At 38.9% G+C, this 19,852-nt stretch overlaps 1 protein-coding gene across 4 annotated transcripts in view; it reads left to right on the top strand.

The window, feature by feature from the left end:
* The window catches only part of LOC134348885 (follistatin-related protein 5-like), a 688,665-nt gene that overhangs the window by 652,070 nt on the left and 16,743 nt on the right, over positions 1 to 19,852 (top strand). For 2 of the 4 annotated variants that reach the window (XM_063052680.1, XM_063052677.1), the window contains 2 exons: positions 7,171 to 7,197; positions 19,598 to 19,716. In XM_063052680.1, coding sequence (XP_062908750.1) covers positions 7,171 to 7,197; positions 19,598 to 19,716 — 146 coding nt within the window. The remainder of the gene's footprint in view (positions 1 to 7,170; positions 7,198 to 19,597; positions 19,717 to 19,852) is intronic. The other 2 variants (XM_063052678.1, XM_063052679.1) reach the window with 2 other exon arrangements.

Below are 19,852 nucleotides of genomic sequence, written 5' to 3'. Positions count from 1 at the left end.
ACCTCACACTTGTCTGCATTAAATTCCATCTGCCATTTTCAGCCCATTTTTCCAGCTGGTTCAGATCCCACTGCAAGCTTTGATAGTCTTCTTTACCATCCACAATCTTGGTGTTATCCACAAATTTGCTGATCAAGTTAACCATGTTATTGAGATCATTGAAATAGATGACAAACAACAATGGACCCAGCACCGAGTCACAAGTCCACTAGTCACAAACCTTCAGTCAGAGAGGTAACCATCTACAACCACACTCTGGCTTATTCCATGAAACTAATAACTAATCCAATTTACTACCTCATCTTGAATGCCTAGTGGCAACCTTTCTGATCAATTTCCCATTTGGGACTTCGTTGAAGGCTCTGCTAAAGTCCACACAGACAATATCCACTGCCTTACTTTCATCAATCTTCCTGGGATCTTTCTGGAAAAAAAAACCCATAAAATGGATTAGACATGACTCACCAAGCACAAAGCCATGTTAACTATCCCTAACCAGCCCCCGTCTATCTAAATATCTATGGACTCTATATCCATCTCCTGAGTAAATACAGGTGCAAAAACTCCATTTAAGATATTCCCCCATCTCTTTCGACTCCATGTATATATTAACACTCTGATGTTCCAGAGGACCATGTTTGTCTCTTGCTATCTTTTTGCTCTTAGTATATCTGCAGAAGCCCTTAGGATTCTCCTTCATCTTGTCTACTTCAGCAACCTCTGTCTTCTTTTAGCCCTCCCGATTTCCTTCTTAAATGTTCTCTTGCATTTCTTATACACAAGTTCCTCATTTGTTCCCGCCTGTCTACACCTACTATGCACCTCCTTCTTTTTCTTAACCAGAACCTCAGTATCTTTTGAAAACCAAAGTTCCCTAAAGCTGTATCCTTGCATTTTTTTTATTCTGACAGGAAAGTACAAACTCTGTAATCTCAAATTTCAGTTTTGAAGGTCTCCCAGTAACCAAGAATACTTTTGCCAGAAAATAACCTGTCCCAATCCACACTTGCCAGTTCTTTTCTGATGCCATCAAAATTGGCCTTTCTCCAATTTAGAAGCTCAACCTGAGGTCCAGACCTTTTTCATAGTTACCTTGAAGCTGATGGTATTATGATCAAAGTGTTCCCCTAAACAAGCTTCTGTCACCTGCCCTGCCTCATTCCCTAAAAAGAGATCTAGTGTCACACTCTCTCTGGTTGGGACTTCAGGACATACAAACTGTTCCCCTAAACAAGCTTCTGTCACCTGTCCTGCCTCATTCCCTAATAAGAGATCTAGTGTCACACTCTCTCTGTTTGGGACTTCTATGTCCTGATTAAGGAAACTAGACTGAACATATTTGACAAACTCTTTCCTATCCAGTCCTTCTATAGTGTGGGAGTCCTGTTATTGATAAATCTTGATGAATGGCACTCCATTCAAGAGTCTATCTACACAATACATCATTTTGCATTCTACACATGTCCTTGCAGGATAATGTTAGCTACATCTTGCTAAATAAAATGCCTGCCATCTATCCTATCTCCTGTCCTTTTCATTGTATTTGTCTAATACAGACTGACAGTGGCTCCAGTAGTCTGGAGCTAGACCTGATCTCATAGACAGCATATTCATAAATAACTGATTAAACATTTAATTCCTGATAAAAATTAAAGTAAAATAGTCAATAGTCAATTAACTGAATTTTTATGACAAATTACCATTTATACATTGAACAACTAAGAATGATTTAATATTCTTTCTGTGAGGCTTTGAATAATTTAATAGTAAATCATCAAACCCTTAAAGGGAATTATAACCTTTATATCACCTTTGTACCTTTTTGTTTGTAATATATCAACAATATACCAGAAAGGTTTCTGGTCACCATCATTTCTTAAATTTGCCATTCCACAATAATCTATAAGATGATTGTTGTCAGTTAAGAAAGGAGGATAAACTAGGATGAATAACTTTGTTTTTGAAATAATTATGATCAATTTTATAGAATATGACAGACAGTACCTGTTAGATTTATTGACTCAGAGAACCTAATTATTTGAGTTCTCCCGCTCTCCTTAGCTGTTCTATTTGTCTGGTAGGAAGATGGACCTCCCATATTCATGTGTTGAAAAGGGCTTAATTGCAGTTAGTGGGATGGTTCAAATGTGTCTATTTTAATGCAAGTACCAGAAACAAGAGTGAAGAACTTAGAGCATGGGTCAGTACATGGAACTCTGATGTTGTGGATATCACAGAAACTTAGCTGTGACAAGAACATAAGTAGTTCCAGGGTGTTTAGAGGTTTCAAAAGAGACAGGGAAGGAGGTAAAAGAAGTGGGGTAGCTTTGCTGATTAGGGATAAATTCAAAGCTGCAGAAAGAGAGGACTTCGTGGAGGGATCATCGACTGAATCAGTGAGGGCGGATGTCAGAAATAGGAAGGCAACAATCACTCTATTGGGGGTTTTCTAAAGACATTGCAGCGCAGATCAGGCGGCATATTTTGGACAGATGCAAAAATAACAGGGTTGTTGTCATTGAGTGACTTCAACTTCCCTAATATTGATTGGCATCCCCTTAATGCAAAAGGTATAGTTGGGGTGGAACTTGTTCAGTGTGACCCGGATGGATTTCTGACACAATATGTAGACAGGCTGAATAGAAGAGAGGCCATTCTAGGTCTGGTACTAGGCCATGGGCCTGGTCAGGTTAAAGTGGGTGAGTTTTTCAGAGACAGTGACCAGAACTCCCTGATCTTTACCATTACCTTGGACAGGGATAGGAGCAGACGGTATAGGAAAGTATTTAACTGGGGGAGGCTGAGTTACGATGTTATTAGGGAGGAACTTGGGAGCATAAATTGGGAACATATGTACTCAAGGAAATGCATAATGGAGACAGGGAAAGGATGGTAGGATGAAACAACCATGGTTGAAAAGAGGTGGAACATCTAGTCAAGAGGAAGAAAGAAACATACTTGAGGTTTAGGAAGCAAGACAGGGCTCTGGACAGTTACAAGAAGGCCAGGACAGAGCTTAAGATTGATTTAGGAGAAGTAGAAAGCGGCATGGGAAGGCCTTTTCAAGTAGGATGAAGGAGATTTCGGAGACATTCAAAGATATGTGAAGAATAGGAGGGTACCTAGAGTAAGGTTAGGACCGATTGGGGATAGAAGTGGAAACGTGCTTGGAGTTGGAGGAGGTAGCGGAGGTCCTTAACGAAGACTTTACTTCAGTGTTCTCAGTGAGAGGGACACTGACAAATGTGAGGTCAGCATAAAACAGGCTGAGATGCTTGAACATGTTGAGGCTAAGAAAAAGGATGTGCTGGAACTTTTGAAAAACATTAAGATAGATAGCGTTGGATGGGATAAATTCCAGGTTACAACAGGAAGTAAGGGAAGAAATTGTTGTGCCTGTTTTCAATGATGTTTGCATCCTTACTGACCATGGATGTAGTCCTAGATGACTGGGAGTGGCAAGCATCATTCCTTTATTCAAGAAAGGTCATAGGGAATACCCTGGGAATTATAAAATTATAGACTTAGAAACATAGAAAACCTACAGCACAATACAGGCCCTTTGGCTCACGATGCTGTGCCAAACATGTACTTATTTTAGAAATTACCTAGGGTTACCCATAGCCCTCTATTTTTCTAAGCTCCATATACCTATGCAGGAGTCTCTTAAAAGACCCGCCTCCACCATCATCGCCGGCAGCCCAATCCACACACTCACCACTCTCTGCGTAAAAAACTTAGCCCTGACATCTCCTCTGTACCTACTTCCAAGCACCTTAAAACTGTGCCCTCTCATGTTAGCTACTTCAGCCCTGGGAAAAAACCTTTGACTATCCACATGATCAATGCCTCTCATCATCTTATACACCTTTATCAGGTCACCTCTCACTCTCTGTCACTCCAAGCAGAAAAGGCCAAGTTCACTCATCCTACTCTAATACAGCATGCTCCCCAATCCAGGCAACATCCTTGTAAGTCTCCTCTGCACCCTTGCTATGGTTTCCACATCTTTCCTGTCGTGAGGTGACCAGAACTGAGCACAGTACTCCAACTGGGGTCTGACCAAGGTCCTATAAAGCTGTAACATTAGCTCTCAGCTCTTAAACTCAATCCCATGGTTGATGAAGGCCAATGCACCACGTGCCTTCTTAACCACACAGTCAACCTGCACAACAGCTTTGAGTGTCCTATGGACTTGGACCCCAAGATCCCCTCTGATCCTCCACACTGCCAAGACTCTTACCATTAATACTATATTCTGTCATTATATTTGACCTACCAAAATGAACCACCTCACACTTAACTGTGTTGAACTCCATCTGCCACTTTGCAGTCCAGTTTGGCATCCTATCGATGTCCCACTGTAACCTCTAACAGAATTCACAACACCCCCAACCTTTGTGTCATCAGCAAATTTACTAACCCATCTCTCCACTTCCTCATCCAGGTCATTTATAAAAATCACAAAGAAGATGAGTCTTGTGAGTCTTACATCAATGGTGGGCAAACCGTTGGAGATTATTCTTAGTGAAAGGCTTTATGAGTATTTGAAGATACATAGTCTGATTAGCGAAGGTCGACGTGGTTTTGTGAGAGGCAGATGTTATCTCATGAGCCTGACTGAATTCTGTGAGGAGGTGGCAAAGTAAATTGACAACAGCAGATCAGTGAATGTGGTGCATATAGATTTTAGTATGCATTTGACAAGGTTCTCCACAGTAGACTCATTCAGAAAGTCAGGAAGCATTGGATTCAGGGAAGCTTGGCTGAGTGGATACAGAATTAGCTTGCCCAGAGAAGGAAGAAGGTGGTAGTGCATAGAGTGTATTCTGCTAGGAGGTCGGTGACTAATGGTATTGTACAGGGCTCTGTTCTGGGATCATTGCTTTTTGTGGTTTTTATTAATGATTTAGATGAGGAAGTGGAAGGGTGGGTTAGTAAGTTTGCAAATGACAAAGATTGATAGTGTTGTGGGTAGTGTAGAAGGTTGGTGTAGGGTTACATCGGGACTTTGATAGGATGAAGAACTTGGCTGAGAAATGGTAAATGAGTTCAATGCAGAAAAGAGTGAAGTCATTCACTTTCAAATATCAAATTTGAAGGCAGAATACAGGGTTAATGACAAGATTTATAAGTGTGGAGGAACAGCGAGATCTTGAGGTCCACATCCACAAATCCCACAAATTTGCAGCACCGGTTGATAGGGTAGTTAAAAATGGTGAGTTGGCCTTCAAGAGCAGCAAAGTAATGTTGCAGCTCTGTAAAATTCTGTTCAGGCTGCATTTGGAGTATTGTATTCAGTTCTGGTTGCCTCATTATTGGAAGAATGTGACAGCTTTAGAGAGGGCGCAGGGAAGATTTACCAGGATGCTGCCTGGATTGGATTGCATGTGTTATGAGAAAAGGTAGAGTGAGCTAGGGCTATACTCTTTGGAGCAAAGGAGAATGAGAGGCGTCTTGATAGAAGTGTGCAAAGTGATAAGAGTCATAGATAGCCAGATATTTTTTCCCAGGGTGGAAATGTCTAATATGAGGGGGCATAACTGTAAGGGGTTTGGTGGGAAGTACAGGGGACACATCAGAGCTATGTTTTTACACAAAAAAATAGTAGATGCATGGAACGCACTGCCAGGGTTGATGGTAGATGCAAAGACATTAGGGACATTTAAGAATCTGTTAAATAGGCACATGGATGAAAGAAAATGCAAAGTTATGTGAGAGGGAAGGGTCAATTTGATCGTAGAGTAGGTTAAAGTGTTAGCACAACATCATGGGCTGAAGGGCCTATACTATTCTCTGCTGTTATATGTTCTGTGTTCCTAGATTAGTTCTGTTCTGTTGTGCTCTGAGAGTTGATCTAAAGCCATTGACTCCAGGAAATACACTACTCATGATATCCGTAGAGATCCACAGTCTGAAATGTCATAATATATAATTTAAAATGCTTCAAAAATGCACCTCCCCTCTTGATTAAACTGTTGTTTAACAAAGTTAACTATGTTGATTTCATCTGTAATGGAGTGAAATAGTTAAGCAGTCTAAAATCACTATTCTTTGCAATGGACTGATGCTTAGAGTTCTGTGTGGTGATGGAATCACTCAATATTATGCTTGTTGAAATCAAATTGAAGTTATTAAATCCATTTGCATTGGGTAGCTATGATCTAGAACCACTTGAGTTCACAGCCTGAAGACATGTTACATGGTTTAGAATTTTAGTGTGGAGATTATTCTAATCTGTGCACGTTACGTTTTCTGCTTTACCTAGGGCCATGTCAAAATGTAGATGGAATAACTAATTTCTGCTGAAAATATAAGTTCAAATAGATTAATAGGGTCATGCAAGTTATCACCAAATTTCACCTCATTTCATCCCTTACTCTTCTGGCACTTTCCACTCCTTCGAGCATCTAAATCTTCTAATAGTTCCACCTCTAGGTATGACACCCTCTCCTTGAAATCTGGTGTCTTAAATTTTAACTTCCAAAAATACACTTCCATCCTGTAAACCCTCTTTCCTTTCCAAACTCCTCAAATTGCTGTAATTAAGCACTTCCTAGGCACAGAGCTTACTGTAAATCCCTCCAATCACCAGAATTTTCACCAGAGCCACGATAACAAAATGGCTATTTTCAAGCGCACCAAAAATATCCTACACAAGTGATAAAAATCTTACTTACCCACTCCTGCCCTTACCAATCTGCCTAAAACATATTTGACCAGAACCATCTTCCTTCTGCTCATATCCATTGCCATTTCAAATTGTGTATTTACTGGAGCATCACTACAAGAGAGAAGGACACAAATTTAACAAATTGAACAAGGTCTGGTCCAAGTCATATTCCTGTGATGCACTTAAAAGCAACTCTCCCAGGATGAGACAGTATTACAGGGAAAATACCGCTCTCGTGAGTTATGGAATACTGGTAGCAAAGTGCCAGCCATTCCCACCTTCCTCCTTCAATCTATAGAAGGCACGCTTTAAGTAATTTAAGGTAGTAGAACCATCTGAAACACATATAAGGCTGAAATGTATCTTATTTTTAATGAATGTTTATAAATGTAAATGTAAACAGCTCTTTGCATGTGTGAATGAATGAAATTTTTGACATTTTTTTCCCTTTTTTTTTTAAATCATTGTCTGGCTTTCTCCAATCTCTGATGCTGCAGTTGCAAACATACTGTGGCGAGAGGAAGGTACTTCAGTGCATTGTGGTGTTGTAGTGATCATGTGCTTGTCCACTGTTTATAGCAAATTTATTACTTACGATAACAGGTCCTTCTCCATACTGTGCCTCTAAGTCGAATATCCTCACTACCTCTGAGACAGGCTGTTTCAATCATCTTTGCAAATATTGCTTACTTTTTTCTGAGTAAATACAAAAAATCCAGATTATCCTTAGGGCTACATGAATTAAACATCTCTCAGATAGTACTGTTTTTCTATTACATGGATAGCCTCCTAAAATTTCTTAATCATTCTCAATCCACATACGGCAGGTTCATACATCATTAATGGAACAACTCTGCCAACATTATTTTGGGGGGGGCGGGAACAATGTGCCACTTGAATATCTTTCATCTACTGATGTGCAAATTGGAGAATAATTAATTAGAGCACTATAAACATCATTAGATTAGATAACTAATAAAATAAAGATCTGCCAAATTCTTAAATGAAAACCAATTGCAGATAATTGAAACGTTTCTATACTTTGAGTGTACATGTCGAATGGGTTCAAACCAGACAAAACTGAGGTCAGTACCGAGTGGCATTTGTTTATAGCACACAAAACTAGAACAAATAGATTGGACTGTTAATAACACAAATGTGATCTCAAATCTATAATGTCATCTGCAGGGCAGAAATGGGACTTCAAGGGATAAGTACTAGTCAAAGAAATAAAATCAAGTCAAGATTTCTAACTAATTTATTGTCTCAGTTACCTCTTTAGGAGGTGTGTAAGCATGAGATTGTCTTTGTATTAGGCATCCAAGAAAGCAAACTCTAACAATAAAAGAAAAAGTTTAAGGACAGCAATGAAATTGTATAAAAGGAATACCATGAGAGAACATAAGACTTGGGAGCAGAATTAGGCCACTCGGCTGATCGAGTTTGTCCCATCGTTCTATCATGGCTGATTTATTACCCTCTCAACCCCATTCTCCTGCCTTCTCCACATAGCCACTGAAATCCTGACTAACCAAGAACCTATCAACCTCTGCTTTAAATATACCCAATGACTTGCCCTCCACAGCCATCTGTGGCAATGAGTTTCACAGATATACCACCCTCTGGCTGAAGAAATTCCTTTTTATCTGTTTTAAATGGATGACCTTCAGTTCTGAGGGTGTACTCACTGAAGTGAATCTACCCTATAGGTTCACTCACTATAGGAATCATTCTTGCCACATCTACTCTATCTAAGCCTTTCAATAATAGATAGGTTTCCATGAGATTCACCCCGCATTGTACCCCAGTGAATATAGGCCAACAAACACTCCTCATACATTAATCCTTTCATTCCTGGAGTCATTCTTATGAACCTCCACTGGATCCTCCCTACTACTCTTTATATATTTCAAAAAGAGAATTCTTTTGGAATTCTCTTTGATACTAACAGCTAGTTTACCTTCATATTTCATCTTTCTCTCCTCATGGTTTTTTTTCAGTTGCCCTAAAAGTATCGCAAACCTTTAACTTCCCATTAATTTTTTACTATACTATATGCCCTCTTTTGCTTTTAAGCTGCCTTTGACTTCCCTCGGCAGTTGCTTCATCCTCCCTTTAGAATACTTGTCCATCTTTGGGATGTATCTACCCTGCACCTTCCAATTGCCCCAGAAACTCCAGCCATTGCTGTTCTGACATCATCCCTGCTAGTGTCCCCTTCCAATCATCTTTGGCCAGCTCCCTATAATACTGACACATCTGACTCTATCTTCTCCCTTTCAAACAGCAGGTTAATTTCTCTCATATTATAATCACTGCTTCCCAAAAATAATTTTACCTTAAGATCACTAATCAAATCTGGTTCATTACACAACGCCCAATGCAGAATTGCCTTTCCCCAGTGATCTCAACCAGAAACTGTTCTTAAAAGCCATCCTGTAGGTATTCTATAAATTCCCTGTCTTCTTGGGATTCAGCACCAAACTGGTTTCTCAATCTACAGTCACTGCATATTGAAATTCCCCATGACTATCGGAGTATTCCCCTTATTACATGCCTTTTCTATTTCCCATTGAAATTTATATTCCATATCCTGGCTACAGTTCAGGGGCCTATATAAAACTCCCATCAGGGCCCTTTTACCCTTGCAGTTTCTTAACTGTGCCCACAAGGATTCTACATCTTCTGATCCTATATCACCTCCTTATAAGGAGTTGATTTCACTTTTTAACAAACAGAGCCACACCACCCTTTTTGCCTACTTACCTGTCCTTTTGATACAAGATGTATCCTTGGATGTTAAGCTCCCACATCTTAGTGATGCCCATAATGTAATAGCTGCCAATCTCTAAATGTGCTACAAGATCATCTACCTTATTTTGTATACTTCGTGCATTCAAATATAAAATCTTCAGTCCTGTATTCATCACCTTTTTCTGTTTTGCCCCTATGTTACATTTCACCTCATTCAACTGAATGCAATTTTGCCCTGTCATCTCACAATCTCACTACACACGGCATCAAATTTTATACCGACTGACCCATTCTCAGGCCTATCATTCCAGTTCCCATCCACCTGCCAAATTAATCTTAAAATCTTCCCAAAAGCTTTAGCAAACCAGCCCGCAACCCAGAAGGCTTTTTCGAGCAGCTTGTCATTGAGCCTAATCGGGGATCAGCTATACTGAATTGGGTGTTATGTAATGAACTGGAGGGGATTAGGGAGCTTAAGGTAAAGGAAATGCCAGAGGACAGGAAAATTGCAAATGTCACTCCACTCTTTAAGAAAGAAGGAAAGCGGTAGAAAGCAAACTGTAGACCAGGTAGCCTGAACTTAGTGGTTGGTAAGATGTTGGAGTCAATTGTTAAGAACGAGGTTATGGAGTACTTGTTGACACAGAACAAGATAGGACAGAGTCAGCATGGTTCCCTTAAGGGAAAGCCTTACCTGTTGGAATTCTTTGAGGAGATTACAAGTAGGATAGATAAGGACGATGCAGTGGATGATGTATATTTGGACTTTCAGAATGCCTTTGACAAGGTTCCATACATGAGGCAGCTTAACAAGTTAAGAGCCCATGGAATTACAGGAAAGTTACTAGCACGGTTAGAGAATTGCTGAATGGTAGGAAGCAGTGAGTGGGAATAAAAGGATCCTTTCTGGTTGGCTGCCAGTGACTAGTGGTTTTCCACAGGGGTCGGTGTTGGGACCGCTTCTTTTTATGCTGTATATCAGTGATTTAGATGATGGAATAGATGGGTTTGTTGCCATGTTTGCAGATGATATGATTGACGGAGGGACAGGTAGTGTTGAGGACACAAGAAGGCTCTTAAGATTGATTAGAAGAATTGATAAGAAAGTGGCAAATGAAATACAATGTTGGACAATGCATCCTCCTGCACTTTGGTAGAAGAAATAAATGTCTAGACTGTTTTCTAAATGAGGAGAAAATCCAAAAATCTGAGATGCAAAGAAAATTGGGAGTCCTTGTGCAGAAGATTCTAAAGATTAACTTGCAGGTAGAGTCAGTATTGAGGAAGGCACATCGAATGTTAGCATTCATTTCAAGAGGTCTAGAATATAAGAGTAGTGATGTGATGCTGAGGCTTTATAAGGCACTGGTGAGGCCTCACCTTGAGTATTGTGAACAATTTTGGGCTCCTTATCTAAGAAAAGATGTGCTAGTATTTGAGAAGGTACGGAGGAGGTTCCGGGAATGAAAGGATTATCACATGAAGAACACATGATGGCTCTGAGCCTGTACTTACTGGAATTTAGAAGCATGAGGGTGATCTCACTGAAACTTTTGGAATGTTGAAAGACCTAGACAGAGTAGATGTGGAAAGGCTGTTTCCCATGGTGGGGGAGTCTAGACAAGAGCCTCAGGAAAGAGCGGTGTCCATTTAGACAGAGATGCAGAGAAATTTCTTTAGCCAGAGGGTGTTAAATTTGTGCAATTTGTTACCACAGGCAGCTGAGGAAGCCAGGTCATTGGGTGTACTTAAGGCAAAGATTCTTGATTGGACGTGGCATCAACAGTTACAGGGAGAAGGCCGGGAAGTGGGGCTGAGGAGGGGAGAAGAGGATCAGCCGTGATTGAATGACGGAGCAGACTTGATGGGCCAAATGGCCTAACGCTGCTCCTATGGTCTTATGATATTGGTCCCCCTCAGATTCAGGTGTAAACCGTCCTTTTGTATCTTGCCCAAAAGAAATCCCAATGATCCAGAAATCTGAAAGCCTGCCCCCTGCACCACTTCCTCAGCCACTCATTCATCTGTACCATCATCCTATACCAGTCCTGACTAGCATATGGTACTTGGGAGTAACCCAGAATTTACTGCCCTGGAAGTCCTGTTGTTCAGCCTCTTGCCTAACTTCCTATATTCATTGTGCAGGACCTCTTCCTCCTTTCTACCTATGTCCTTGATGCCAACGTGAAGGAATCACCTTTTCAATGAAAGGAGAGAAAGGAAGGAGGTGAAATTAAGATCAAATCAGTATAGCACAAACTGGTTACAATCATTTTACTATTATAACTAGTATGAATCTGCACTCTGAAATATTATTAAAATTATATAATAAATTCAAAAGATCCAAAACAATAACTTAAATAACCATTAATCAGCTATCTTAATAGGTATTAATTTGTCGTAATAAAGTTTAAAGTCTGTGCATATAATCATTGGGAATGACAGGCAATCATCAAAAATTCAACAACAGTTTGTGTTATATGTTTAATATTTCAGTAATGTTAGAGTACTATTGTAAATATATTGTTTGATTAAGCATTCATGTTTATTTAGATAATTCATTAAAGGTCATATGCAAATGTATGCGAATTGCATATGTTACCACGTGGTATGCATGCTCCTTGCCTCATTAAAATGAACATATCCAAGTTATCACTTATACAGCATTTTGTTATTATGTTTTGGAGTTACAAAGTACAAAGGTGGTAGTGAGGTATTTTTTTTTTAAAAACCTGAGACAACTACCTACCTTTTGAAGTGTAGTGAGGTGTTCAAGTGAAAAAAAGCACAGTGGGAAAACATCAAGTTTTAAAAAAAAAAGCACAATTTTCTTCTTTGGAGCAGCAAGTTTTCTTCGCAAAAAGAAAGATGATAGAGATTTTAAAAAGGCAGAAGAATTCACAGGTTCATAAAATTGAGTACTGGGTGATATTAATCATAAAAAAGAGGAGAAATGGCTGGCTGCATTGGAAGGATTAACATATTTAATTCCACAACAGATAACTGTATTCTATATCCTGAACAGATTGATCAATAGTTTAAAGCAAACAGAATAGTCATTGGGAAGCAAATGCCTACTTTGCTGAGTGGATTCGATTTAAAGGCATACAGCTTGCTTCAAAGTTTGACTGCTCCAACTACACCAGCTGAAATGTGCTTTGCTGATATCGTGAAAGTAATGCAGGAACATTTAGACCTAAAACCAGTGTTGACTGCAGAAGGCTTTAGGGTTCCTAAGTGGAATGAAAAGAAAGGGGAGTCCATTTCAGCGTACATGGCAGAATTGAAGACAAAGCTGTCTCAGCATTGTCAATTCGGTAATGGGCACAATGATGTACTGAGGGATTGCTTAGTCTATGGAATCTCACAAGCAGTCAGAAACAGCTTCCAACTGAAACACAAGTCACAAATTAAAAGAGCAGTTGAAAGTGTTGAATCAGTGGAAACAACAGACAGAAACACAACTGAGTTGCACTCAGAAATGAAAGTGAGTGTGAACAAATCGCAACATCTAATCAGAAACCAGCCTGGCTGAATGAATTGTGAACCATTGTGGCAAGGATTTACATACACCAGACCAATGCAGATTTAAAAGAAAAACTTGCAAAAAAAGGAAAATAAATAGACTGCACAGGGAAGAGAAAAAGATAAGTTAAATTGCAGTTTCAAAAAGAGCACTAATCTGCATGGTGTTGATGAAAAATCTGATAATGATCAGAGCTCAAAAAAAGCAACGTAACGGACCTAAAACATCGCAATCGAACGAGTTGTTTGTTATGTCTCCCCGCTCACTGGGAAAATGGAGACACCTTTTTCTCCCTTATTAGGGAGAGAGAGAATCTGTGGTATATTGAATGCCGGGTGTAACGCGAAGTCTTTGGGGTAGCTGCAAGTCTGTGTCTTTGCTATTGCTTTGCTCACGCTTGAGTGCTTCGTGATGGTGCTGATGCTTGCCTTTTTTTGCTGGTGGGGGGAAGGGGGATTGTTGCTTGCTGCCGCTTACGCGTGGGAGGGAGGGGAGCTGGGGGGGACTTTGGGGTTCTTATCTGTTGTTCATTCTTTGGGACACTTCTCTTTTTGTGGATGTTTGCAAAGAAAAGCATTTCACAATGTATGTTGTATACATTTCTCTGACATTAAATTGGACCTTTGATCCTTTGATGTAGGACTGGATAGCCTTGAGGTTTACAATGTGAAAACTAATAAGAGACAAACAACACAGTTTACACTAGAAGTGAACAGCAAATTAAGTAACATGCAACTGCGAACTGACTCGTCTGTTTCAGTCATTCCACAAAAGGAGTTTTAACAGCATCTTAACGATTACTCGTGGAAATGATGTTCCTAATATTGAAATACAGCAACCAACAAATCACATTGGTAAAAACAAAATTGCCAGCCTTGAGGGGGCATGATTGGCTGAGACAAGTACAACTAAAGCTTGATTGGAGATCCATCCACCATTTACACGCCACATCCCCTGAAAGAGTCAACTGAAAGTGAATTAAGAAAGGTTAACTGGGTGATGGTACTGAAAGCAATGTTCAAGGATGGTGTTAGAAAACTCAAACGTATCAAGGTTAAAATCTTGTTAAATGAAAATGCAACACCCACGTTTTACAAAGCCCAGCTGGTTCCTCGTGCCATCAGTGATAAAGTAGCCAATGAGCTAGATTGCATGGAGGCTGAAGGAATTCTTTCCAACGATAAATGGAGCCCATTGGCACCACTACTGGTCCTAATAGCCATGAAGAATGGGTCAGACAGGCTCTGTGGTGATTTTAAGATTATCATCAACCCAGTACTGAAAGTAGGTCACTGGAGGCTATCTTTGCAAACTTTTCTTGAGGAAAACACTTCAGCAGAGGCCTACCTACAGATGGAGATGGAAGAAGAGTCCAAAGCGTTTCTCTCTATAAACACTCACAAAGGGCTTCATCACTATAAAAAGGCTTATTTTTGGAGGAGCATCTGCACCTGCACTCTGGCATTCTGGCAGAAAGCTAGGGACCAGGTACTGCAAGGCTGCTCAGGCATTCAATGTTACCTGGGTGACCTCATTGTGACTGGTAAAGGATTGCATGGAACATCTCCAAAATCTTAAGACATTGTTAAAAACAATTAGAAGATTATGGGCTCAGAGTATGATACAACAATGTGATTTTTTAAAATCAAGTATCACTTACTGTGCTCACACCACCAGCACCATCAAGGATTTCACAAGTGTACCGAGAAAATTCAAGCAGTGGTGGATTCCCCAAGGCCAAAAGATGTGTCACAGTTGTGGTCCAGTTAAGGATTTGTCAAATACTGTAACAGCTTCCTTACAAACCTGGCTACTGTGCTTGACCCCTTGAACTTATTACTACAGATTAGGAAGAAATGGCAATGGACAAAGGAGTGTGAGGTGGCACCCAAAAGGTAAAATAAATGGTAACATCAAGCACTGTCCTCACACATTATGATCCATATCACCCGATGAAGCTTGCCATGCACTGTTCAAGATGCCAACGCATCCAGAAGAAAGCTGTCCGGCACGGCCAGAACCACGTCCTGCAGCCCCAGTGTCGATCACCATGGAGGAAGCCCTAAAACCTAAAATTGCTTCACAGCCACAAGTCTCACCTGCTGAGCAGCATGATCCCTTTTGTCAGTAAAGATGTTTTCCGACAAGAGTAAGAAAACCTCCACAGCGATTAAATCTTTAGGCCTGAATGGCACAATTTAAAATTTGCTATGCTGTGTATGTCTGTATGGTAGTTGTATTACATAGTTTACTGTGTATAGTTAAAATGCGTTCTATATTGAGTTGGAGTTTATAACTAAGCAGAGAGGGATGTTGTGTATTTAATATTTCAGTAATATGAGTAATATTGTAAATATGTTGTTTGATTAAGCATTCTTGTTCATTGAAATAATTAATTTGGGGTCACATGTAAAATACATGAATTGTATATGTCATGATGCTACCACTTGATATGCACATGCCTCACTTAAAGTAAAAACGAGCATACATGAACGATCTTCTGGCCTCCCTTTTTATTGCAATTAGTTTTTATATTATGGAGTTACAAAACATAACAGTTTGTAATCAGATCTTCTTCAGAACCACTGTTGTCTTGCTTCTAATTGTTCATTGAAGAAAATGTATCAATTTCACTGTTAGCCCCTGCCAGCCTAACACAAGCTTGGACAGTTGTGAAGTGAGGAAATTGTGGGTGAAAGTCCACTCCCCAGGAGCTCTACCACGTTTTAAATCTGCATGAAGTGTTGATATCAAATCTCTCATGACCGTAACTTGGAAACAAGTGTTCGTTACTTGTTCAAATTCAAATTTTATTTTAATCTGGAACCAGGAGAATAGAAGGAAATTTATCTTATTCACCAGAAAAAGTATGTTCTTTCTAGGAGACAATCAAGGATGTATGAGGGGAGATGGAAGCAAAACAGTATAGCACAGAAACAGGCCATTCTGCCCACGATGCCTGTGCCAACCACACTCAACGATTCAGGAACAGATTCTTCTCCTCTGCCATCGATTTCTGAATGGACTTTGAACCCATGAATACTACCTCACTGCTTCTTTTAATTGTTATTTTTGCACTACTTATTGAATTTAACTATATATATTTACTATAACACAGTTTTTTCCTCTATTATTATGTATTGCAATGTACTGCTCCCACAAAACAACATTTTCCATGATATATACTGATGATATTAAACCTGATTCTGAATTTAAACTTCACATCTGCCCGCATCTATCTAAATCCTTCAATTTCTAGCATTTTCACTTGCTTAATTGCTTCTTAGATGTTGCTCTCTTATCTGCTTCCAGCACTATCCCTGGCAGCATATTCCACACGTCTACTGGTCTCTGTGTAAAATAAAACTTGCCACATAAGTGTCCTTTAAACTTCACCACCCCCCCCCCCATATTAAAGCAATGCTCTCTGTTATTTGACATTTCCACTCTGAGAAAAAGCCTCCCTACACAAGGCCCTTTTTCACTCTACACACTTCTCATAATTTTACATACCTCCATCAGGTCACCTGTCGGCCTCCAACACTCCAGGGAAACCAGTCCAAGTTTGGTCAGCCTTATCGCTAATACTCTTTAATCCAAGTCACTCAGATGCCCAGCCTTACAGCCCTAGTGCTTGATTTTAATGGTTATTTTGCATAAGAAAAGAATTACAATTTTCTTTCTCTGCCGGTGGCAATGTCCACAGATACACATGGGAATATCAATAGCCAGCTGAATAAAAAAAGCAGCTCAAACCTCAGCAAAGAAGTAAATTTTGTTTTAGTTTACAATAAAATAAAAAGGATTGTTTATAAAATATATAATAAATACCAATTCACAAGTAAGATATTATTTGGTGAAGAAACAATCTATTTCTTAATGTCTTTATCTTCTCCTATCAGTGACAAAATAAGCTGGGTATTATTTAATTCACAGAGGTGCATTTTGAATATGTTAGTTATACTGTAAGGAGAAATCTGAGCTGATACAATGGTATTGAAAAATTTTAGCGCAGTAGATATTACGCAAAAACCTTAATGTCTTCTGTTCGGGTTTACGCGTAGCGGTTTCCAACAGGATAGAAAAATCCAGACATTTCTCCTTAAAAGCTTGAGATCAGATGGTTAACTGCTAGACCCTATCTGGTATAATGGACTGATGAATCAGATATTAGCCTACTAAATCAGAGAGGAACCACTTGCTCTCTACTCTTCAACAACTGTTTTTATTAGACTTCTTTATGTGTTCTATTGACTGGGTCAAAGATCCAGGCCAAAAGCCCTACGTATCTGAACCCTGCTTAAAGATTCATTTCAAGAATCAGCTAACTAATTCTAGATAAACTTCTTAAATTACAAATATACTTCAATCATTTATGTTTCTCAAATCATTGCTTAAACTAGCATCTGACATAAATCAGCATTTACAGCAATTTTCTTGTTTTAACAATGTTACAGATGAACTGCCAGATCTATTTTCAGTAGATGTTGGTAAATTGTTAAATAAACAGTGCTGACAAATGAACTATTTGAACTTACGTAATTACAAAATTGGCAGCTGTTAAACTGCCATCACAGAATGAGGCCTTCCATTGGTCATGATTGACCATGGATGTCACGTCCTACCTGTAATTGCAAGCCAGTACACCAGCCAGGGCATTATAATATGGAGAACAAGCTGGTGCCCATTCAGTAGTCTCTCCCTCTCCAGACAGCTGATGAATTCAAAGGATATATTTTGGCATCAGTGGCATCGCAGGAGTCATACTCAGCATAAGACTGCCTTAGAGACACCAGCTCAGGGTCTTTCCTTGCAGTTTACTCCAGAAGCCTTTCCCATGTTGGATATAGCTGCAAAGCAGTGGAGGTTTGAGATCAGAGTTTTCCTTCACCAATCACAGAATGATCTACATGCAAATGCATATATGCATACAATTTGAAAGGTATATATCATTGCATGTGTTAATAAATAACACTAACCATTAACAATACTTTCTGCATTTGTAAATCCCAAATCAGTAAGTTGTATATTGCAATGACTTATATAGTATATGTAATTAAATTATTGTTTACATAGTGTTCCATATAATAGATGATATATTTAATGAAGTCATTATTCATAATAATACGTCCATACATTATGTAAATAAAACATTATACCATTGTTATAAAGCACTATGATTTGTGTATAGACCATTTATTTTTGAGACTGATTAACCTCAATAATTAATCTTTTTCTTTCTGGCATAGCAAAATTATAAATCCTAAAACTATTATAAAGCCAAATAATAATCAGAGAAATGAATTTCAAATAATGCAGTATGGCATTTAGCCACTTATCACAATTGATACAAGGAAAATGACATTTTAGTTACTTGTGGCACATATCGATCCACCCAAACAATGTCACTCTGACATGAGGAGGGGCTGAGGTTGCAACTGCACATCTGTTTGGGTTTATATACAAACTTAAGCATATTTTTGGTACAAGAATAAAGACTTTTGTTTGCAACTAGTACCTTTATTCTGATGAAATATCAGGGGAAAATGTAAATTAGAAAGTCTTCTTGTGCAATGAACAATCTGTCAATGCAGAAGTACCTTTTACATTTTAAGCAACACTTACAACACGCTGGAGGAACTCAGCAGATCGGGCAGCATCCGTGGAAACAATCAGTCAACGGATGCTGCCCAACCTGCTGAGTTCCTCCAGCGTGTTGTGAGTGTTGCTTTGACCCCAGCATCCGCAGAGTATTTTGTGTTTTACAGTTTAAGATTCCCAATGTAAAACTGCCTGTGACAGTGATAGAGCCGAAATATTGTAACAGACCTGGGTTTGCAGTGCTGAGGATATTCCATCCCTCACCAGGATGGAAGCATGTAGTTACAACTGATCTCTGCATAATACGACCAACACTAAACTGTTCCCACAACCTATGACTCACTTTCAAGAGCTCTTCACCTCATGTTCTCGATATTTATTACTTAGCTATTTATTATTATTCTTTCTTTTGTTGTCTCTTTGTACTTACTATGAATGCCTGCAGGAAAATGAATTTCAAGTTGTATATGGGTGACATATATTTACTTTGATAACAAACTTTGAATACATGCCATCATTACAGAGGCCCGAGTTTAGAGCCCCAAACTATAACACTAGGCCCTAGATATGTTACTTAAAAGAATAATCCATCAATATATACTATATAGGAACCATGTCATATAAAGCATGCATAGATCTGAAAATTCTAGATGTCAAAACTGTATAAGATTTAACTTTCCATTGCAAAACAATCATCCCTCAAGCCTGTCATTGAGGTATTGTGAGAAAATTAATGTTTTACTTTGAGAACGCACTGATGGAAAATGACCAATTGCATTTTTTCACAAATTTATGTATTATTGTTTTGATGCTTTTCTTGATGCCAAAAGTTGCTGTAGAAAATTGTTAAACTGACAAACACATCTGTGCAATTTCCTTTTTCTTTGAAGGCTGCATTTTCATTGCCTTCAGCATTGCTTTTCCTTTTTATTTCCCGTATTATTTTTGAAATTGTTTCTGAGCTTTAAAAATAAATAATTTTAATATTTTAATATCTTTTCAGCATGTGTGCAAAAGAAATATTTTTCTGTTTTGTCTTCAAGGGCTAAGTGTTGGAAACATGTTCTATGTTTTCTCTGATGATGGAATCACAGTCATTCAGCCTACAGGATGTGAGATTCAAAGACAGATCAAAGCTAGTGACAAGATCATTGTAAGCTTTGTAAGTTTAAGATATTTCAATAGATTTTTAAACATCCTGATTTTTGGACTTTTATTTGTATTTTTGCATTGCTTAAATTTTCACTTTTGACCTATTTTTGAAGGCCAATTTTTATAAAAGAAAACTTTGTAGCAGG

Source organism: Mobula hypostoma, chromosome 7 (assembly GCF_963921235.1).
Source record: "Mobula hypostoma chromosome 7, sMobHyp1.1, whole genome shotgun sequence".
Lineage (NCBI taxonomy): Eukaryota > Metazoa > Chordata > Chondrichthyes > Myliobatiformes > Myliobatidae > Mobula > Mobula hypostoma.
This window is presented reverse-complemented; position numbering and strand designations above follow the sequence as displayed.